The sequence below is a fragment of the Carettochelys insculpta genome, chromosome 2 (assembly GCF_033958435.1).
Source record: "Carettochelys insculpta isolate YL-2023 chromosome 2, ASM3395843v1, whole genome shotgun sequence".
Classification (NCBI taxonomy): Eukaryota; Metazoa; Chordata; order Testudines; family Carettochelyidae; genus Carettochelys; species Carettochelys insculpta.
Genome location: NC_134138.1, coordinates 253,853,315 through 253,860,441, shown reverse-complemented (window position 1 = coordinate 253,860,441; position 7,127 = coordinate 253,853,315). Strand labels below are relative to the sequence as shown.

The 7,127-nt window shown below is 50.7% G+C and overlaps 1 protein-coding gene across 1 annotated transcript; it reads left to right on the top strand.

Moving 5' to 3' along the window:
• The first annotated feature begins 241 nt into the window (after positions 1-241).
• On the top strand, positions 242-6,419 carry FZD8 (frizzled class receptor 8). The gene has a single exon (XM_074985008.1). It carries the CDS (start codon positions 599-601, stop codon positions 2,606-2,608), a length of 2,010 nt encoding a protein of 669 aa, XP_074841109.1. The 5' UTR covers positions 242-598; the 3' UTR covers positions 2,609-6,419.
• Positions 6,420-7,127: the final 708 nt, after the last annotated feature.

Below are 7,127 nucleotides of genomic sequence, written 5' to 3'. Positions count from 1 at the left end.
TGAGAGCGCTACGACGGACCTGGCGCTGCCGGGGCCGGAGAGGGAGAAGTTGAGCTAAGACCGCTGGGGCTGCCGCGAGCCAGGCAGCTCCGCAGTGCGGCGCTGCGCGGAGTCCGGGGTGCCGGCCACGGCGCCGTGCTGCGGCTGGGTTGCACGGCTGCAGGGGCCGGGGGCAGCGGAGGCCGGGGCCGGGGCCGGGAGCCCTCAGCCATCTTGGCTGGGCACCGCAGGAACCGACGGCGAGACTTGCGGCCCCCAGCCGAGATGAGAGCGCGGCGGAGGAGCCTCCCTCGAGCGGACTGAGCGCCCAGCACTTGGAGCGCGGCAGGAGGCGGCGCCGCGGCCAGGGCAGAGCGGGCAGTTTGCGAGGCTCCCCCGGCGCCGCACGGGCGCCAAAAGGCGTCCGCGGGGCCGTGTCCCGGCCAGCCCTGCTGGGTGCGGCGGGGCGGTCCCGGCACCTGCGGCAGCGGGACTCGGGGCTGCCCGCAGTCCAACACGCTCGGGCGGGAGCGGGCATTTCCCGTGGCCCCGCCGCCTTCAGCTAGCCAGGCGCAGAGCGGAGCCGGAGCTGCCGGGTGGGCGCCGCCTCTCGCCGAGCATGGAGCGGAGTTACCTGCTGGCCATCCCCTCGCTGCTAGCCGCCTTCTCCCTGCTGCAGCGCTCCGGTGCCGCCGCCGCCGCCGCCTCCTCCTCGGCCGCCGCCGCCGGCGCCTCGGCCAAGGAGCTGTCTTGCCAGGAGATCACCGTGCCCCTGTGCAAAGGCATCGGCTACAACCACACCTACATGCCCAACCAGTTTAATCACGACACGCAGGACGAGGCGGGGCTGGAGGTGCACCAGTTCTGGCCGCTGGTGGAGATCCAGTGCTCGGCCGACCTGCGCTTCTTCCTCTGCAGCATGTACACCCCCATCTGCCTGGAGGACTACAAGAAGCCGCTCCCGCCCTGCCGCAGCGTGTGCGAGCGGGCCAAGGCAGGCTGCGCACCGCTCATGCGCCAGTACGGCTTCGCCTGGCCCGACCGGATGCGCTGCGACCGGCTGCCCGAGCAGGGCAACCCGGACACGCTCTGCATGGACTACAACCGCACAGACCTCACCACGGCCGCGCCGCCCCCGGCCAAGCCCCCGCACCGCGGCGGGAAGGCAGGGGGCGCTGCGAGACCCCCCGCCGCCGCCGCGCCCCCGCCGGAGCCGCCACGCAAGCCCCGGCCGCCTCCTCCCTGCGAGCCGGGCTGCCAGTGCCGGGCGCCCATGGTGTCCGTGTCCAGCGAGCGCCACCCGCTCTACAACCGCGTGAAGACGGGGCAGATCGCCAACTGCGCGCTGCCCTGCCACAACCCCTACTTCAGCCCGGACGAGCGCGCCTTCACCGCCTTCTGGATCGGCCTGTGGTCCGTGCTCTGCTTCCTCTCCACCTTCGCCACTGTCTCCACCTTCCTCATCGACATGGAGCGCTTCAAGTACCCGGAGCGGCCCATCATCTTCTTGGCCGCTTGCTACCTCTTCGTCTCGCTTGGCTACCTGGTGCGCCTGGTGGCCGGCCACGAGAAGGTGGCGTGCAGCGGCGGGGCCGGGGCCGGCGGGGCTGGAGCTGGCGCGGCGGGGGCCGGCAGCAGCGCCGCAGCTGGGGCTGCGGGCGGGCGTGGGGCAGCAGGGGGCGCTGCGGAGCTGCAGCCGGAGCTAGCCGTGGCAGAGCACGTGCGCTACGAGAGCACAGGCCCGGCCCTGTGCACTGTGGTCTTCCTTCTGGTCTACTTCTTCGGCATGGCCAGCTCCATCTGGTGGGTCATCCTCTCGCTCACCTGGTTCCTGGCCGCTGGCATGAAGTGGGGCAACGAGGCCATCGCGGGCTACGCGCAGTACTTCCACCTGGCCGCCTGGCTGCTGCCCAGTGTCAAGTCCATCGCGGTGCTGGCCCTCAGCTCTGTGGATGGTGACCCCGTGGCTGGCATCTGCTATGTGGGCAACCAGAGCCTGGAGAACTTGCGTGGCTTCGTGCTGGCGCCGCTGCTCATCTACTTGGCTATCGGCTCCATGTTCCTGCTGGCCGGCTTTGTCTCACTGTTCCGCATCCGCAGCGTGATCAAGCAGCAGGGTGGCCCCACCAAGACACACAAGCTGGAGAAGCTGATGATCCGCCTGGGGCTCTTCACTGTGCTCTACACTGTGCCAGCCGCCAGTGTGGTAGCCTGCCTCTTCTACGAGCAGCACAACCGGCCCCGCTGGGAGGCCACGCACAACTGCCCCTGCCTCCGTGACCAGCAGCCTGATCAGGCCCGCCGCCCTGACTATGCCATCTTCATGCTCAAGTACTTCATGTGCCTGGTGGTGGGCATCACCTCCGGGGTGTGGGTGTGGTCCAGCAAGACGCTGGAGTCCTGGCGGGCCCTTTGCACCCGCTGCTGCTGGGCCAGCAAGGGAGCTGCAGCTGCTGGGACCACGGGGGTGGGAGGCGGGGGGCAGGGGGCGGCCATGGCGGTGGGGGGACTCGGGGGTGGAGGCGGCGGTGGCTCCATGTACAGTGATGTCAGCACTGGTTTCACATGGAGATCAGGCACAGCCAGTTCTGTGTCCTATCCCAAGCAGATGCCCCTGTCTCAAGTGTAAGCAGGGGCACGGGGTGCTGGCTTCTAGGAAATGTTCCCCTGCTGCTTGGTGCCATTAATGAACCCCTAATGGTCCCCATTAGCCACCGCTGGTGCAGAACAATGCAGCCAGCAGAGGCCTGGAGCACGAGCCCCCTCCCTCCTGCTCTCCATTCATATGCAGGGAGCATGTACTCTGTGTGGGCAGAAGAGGCTGGAGGCTTGGCCTGTCCTGCTTGCTGCAGCTTCTGATGGACTTTCTGGACTTACATCTGGGGCTTTCCTTGCAGCCAGGCCAGTGGCTGAGGTTGATGGGACTACACTTTTTGAATTTTGGGGTATTCTCCATGACCAGGCAAATGCCTTAAACACACACGCTCAACTTCTGTCTTAATTATACACCCAAAATAAATACGGGTTTTGCAGTAAACAATGTATTTATATAATTATTTGTTACTTTGTACAAATATGTAATATATGTATATATCAAAGCTATACAGTCTGTACATTTTTTGTAAAGTTTTAGAGGCTTCCCCCTGTAAGAGCAAATATTTGAGTATTCTATTTTGTCAATAAAAATGACTTTTTTTGAAAAATGATTTTTTTTCCCCATAATTCCCTGTTCCCTACCCTCATTCTTCCAGCTGTTAAGAATTAGGGCCATCTTTGTGTCAATTACATATAGGCAACTGAATTAAAGATTGCATTGCTAATATAACTTAGGTTGAAATGTCTCTTGAACCAAATCAGTGTGCACAGCGACTTGCTGAATGCTCTAAACACAGCAGTGCCTTACAAAATTCTTTTCTGCTCCCTGCTTTACGAGCCATGACACTGTATGTAAACTGAAGTTGTTGGATAAGGTAGTCATCTTCCCCCATGCTTTATGTAGCATGTAAAATAGATGTTATTTTTGGAAAGTGAAGACTTAAACTACCTCTCCATCACTATTGTCTGTTTTCGTAAGCACCTGCCGATAGAGGAGCTGTATGCTGGTCAAGTGTAAAGGTTAATGTCTCAGATCCATAGGGATTTTTAATTGTAGAATACAGTTGAATTTTTAGATCTCTCTTTCCTTAACAGATTAAATGAGCAGGTTAACATCTTAACCTTTCATACTTAACTTTTGTATATCAAAGAGGGTTCTTTGCCAAAAAGAAAAGGTATTGTTCTTCTGTCAAGACTAAGCTAATTTATGTGAGTAGAAGGCTGTTGAATTAACAGAATGCTTTGGCAATTGTTGAACTTTTTACCTGTCTGCTCAGTGGCTCAGAACATCTTTCCTTTTAAGAGGAGTTAAATGAATAGGGTTAATCTGTAGGGAACTTGGTCTCTTTTGAGTTTGGAAAAAACTTTGATCTTTTCTCTTCTCTAAACATGAAGTACAGTTTGAAGTTTCTTTCCCTGCTGCTGCGGTCCTCTTGTTGCAGACCAATTGGCCACCACCGAGCCTTAAAGTTCTTCAATTAAAGGGATGGGAGACTTTTTTAAAAAGAGGAAGACTTGTAACAGTTAGTGAACAGCAGAGGGAAAAAGGAGAACAGCTTTTTCCTGCATTGTTAGCCAGGCTGCAGGCAGCAAGGCATGGTTGGGAGTAGTATAGAAAAGAGGCATGAATGCCCTACAGGTGGTCTGCTCACATAATCTACCCAATTTAAAGCATTTTCCTTTGCAGGACAATCACATTACAAAACTCTCTCTTCTTTTACTCTTAATTGAAGTAAAGAACAACTATTATAAACTAAATGGTTATCCTTTAAAATCCACTTGGCTGGAACTTAATGACTAAACTGGTATGTTTAGAACAAGTAAAATCTGCAGTGGACACTTCTTGGCTCCTGATATTTTTATGCCTCCTACTTATTTTCTGACAGATAAGCAAGTGGTTAGGTTGCATGTTAGGGATGAAAAGATAGCCGCAGGTCCCTTATTAGCCTGTCACTCAAGATAAAGAGATGGGCAGTTGCCCTACTAATGACACAGGCATCAATCACCCTTGGTGGGAAAAACTTTGTCCCATTGATTTTGGACTTGATTATGGTGTCCCTTTCAGGAGTTCCCATAACTAGCTAAATAGGAACTTCCAATTTTATAAAGTTACTTGAGTCATAAAAAGGTTGGGGGGGGCACTATAGGCAGTATTTGTGGCTCATTTTCAGGGAGATGCACTTCCTTGTAAGATTTCAATCTGCTGCTAATTTATGCAGTATCGTAGCAAAGCCTGTCTTAATACTTCATTTCAATATTGTACCGCTCAACAAGACTTTTATAGACATGCCTTTTTCCTTCAGTAAGTCAGTGTGGTTTTAAAAAACATACTTCCTACACTATGTGTGCCACCTATAAAACTAATGTGGTGTTATCTAGCACTGCTGCCCTTGGGGGTGGAGAGACTGTCTCTGTGGGCTAGGAAGGGAGTTTTCTCCTGCAAAAGAATGCTTGACAGAATCACTCATTTTTGCGTGACCTTGTGCCAGATAACATCTGGGCTCCTGTACCTACAATGAACTCTAGAATGAAGGGTTGAAGAAATTTATCTAGAAATGTTCTTTTACGAGAATTTGTTGAGTTGTAGCTGCCAGCGGTAGGTGTAGCAGGATACCATGTACTGTATATAAAAGCACTTTTAGTAAAAAGGTTGGACCATGGCTCAGTGGTGTGACTTGTATAGGCAGCAGCTGAGGAAACCATCTTTGACTATGCACACGTGAGTTTCGAACACTCTGAAAGACTTGGTAGTAGCTTGCCAGCTACTTCATTGTTTGAGAAATATCCTACCACCTAGTCCTGAGTCCTCAGACCATCTCTTCAGCACAGGTACCATCTATTTCACTTATTACTTAACTAATTTGCAAAACTGTCTGATTACAGACAGTGGTTCATCTCATACACCTAATCACTGGCTTAAAAGGTGGTTAGCAGGTAGCATTGCTTTTATCAGGGGGAAATGGGGCCAGGATTGAATAATGGTGCAATGACAATGAAATGCATTTGAAGTTGGAACATCAAAATTTATGCTTGGGCTAGAGAATTTTTATTAGTGTTCACTTTATCAGACTAGGAATACAAGGAAACACAGAAATCAGAAACAAAGCATACTAACCTATGGTTTTTAAACTAGACAGTGACAAAGCATTCCACTACAGTTCATCAGTGTTCAAAATCGGTTTGGTTCCAGATCAAAATAAGCAATGGGGACTGTGAACTGTTACAGAGCAGTTTTAAAGTGTGATGAACTTCCATATGCCCAAAGTTACTAAAAATAATTACAGTAGAAATGCATACAGTTTTAAAATGGACTTTTGGCCGTAATTTATACTACAGCACCACCTACTGGCCAAAATTATGACACTACATACACATTAGGGATCTACAGTAAACTCTTTCGTATCCCAGAGGTAGCCGAGTTAGTCTGTATCTTCAGAAACAAGAAGTCCTGTAGCACCTTATAGACTAACATATATTTTGGAGCATAAGCTTTCATGGGCAAAGACGTGCTTCATCAGACTATAAGGTGCCACAGGACTCCTCCTTATCTTTCATAGCCAGCAGCCCTAGGACTGGGGGGTCCTGGATAGTCTAATCTGTCTAATAGAGAGGTATACCTAGCAATGCATAACACTAAAGAAAAATAAGATTGGATATTAACAAACAAAGATGTATGCAGAGTACTTTATTTAACCAACAGTAGTCTTGTACACTGAACTTACACTGTAATTGCTGTGTTTTTGTATTTACATTCACTTATTTACATTTGTATACAAATACACTTATTTGTATTTACATTCACTATACTTATGGAAAATGTAATTAAAATTTACTTATGGTTAAAATGCCAGTTATTTGAAAGTTCTGGCTAATAGAATGCCAGATATGAAAGGGTTTACTCTATGGGTTTAAACAGCACCTATGCAAAGTTGTATTATTTCACACAGTACTTTTTTTCTTGAAAAAAAAGGTGCCAGAACTCATCTGAAGATTCTCCATATGGGTTATGGTGTTCAGGTTTAATACCTTGATCCTCACACTGCTACAAGGCAGCAGGGGCTCCTGCCTGAGTCCCCATGCTGCTGAAGGGCCAATGGTGAAAATTTTTCTGGTGTTCTAACAGAAAAAAGATGCCAGGACTCCATTCTGGTGAATTGCAGCAGAAGAATAGGCTGTAAAATCAAGGCTTTCTACATAACTGAGTGTGTCAGTGACAGCCTGCCTGGAGTTAATACGAGGCCTTAAAGCTTAGTAGCCAAGCTGAGTTCAGTACTTGCGAAGAACTTTGCCTGCTTTAATTTTTCCCTATCTCTTGGCCGACATATCTTGTAAAATGTACTTTTTCTGGATTCTTTTCCTAATATGATCCTTCAGAAAGAAAATATGTGGGTTGTTTATCCATAATACACCCATGCAGATGCAGTGCTGTAGCTTTCTAAGGAACGAAGCCCAGCTTCCTGCGGGCTTTTTTAATGAGGCAAAACTTCACAGGTGTGCTAGAATGCTGATGAACAACAACCCACCATGGGTTTGGTTCCCTTGGAGTTATATGT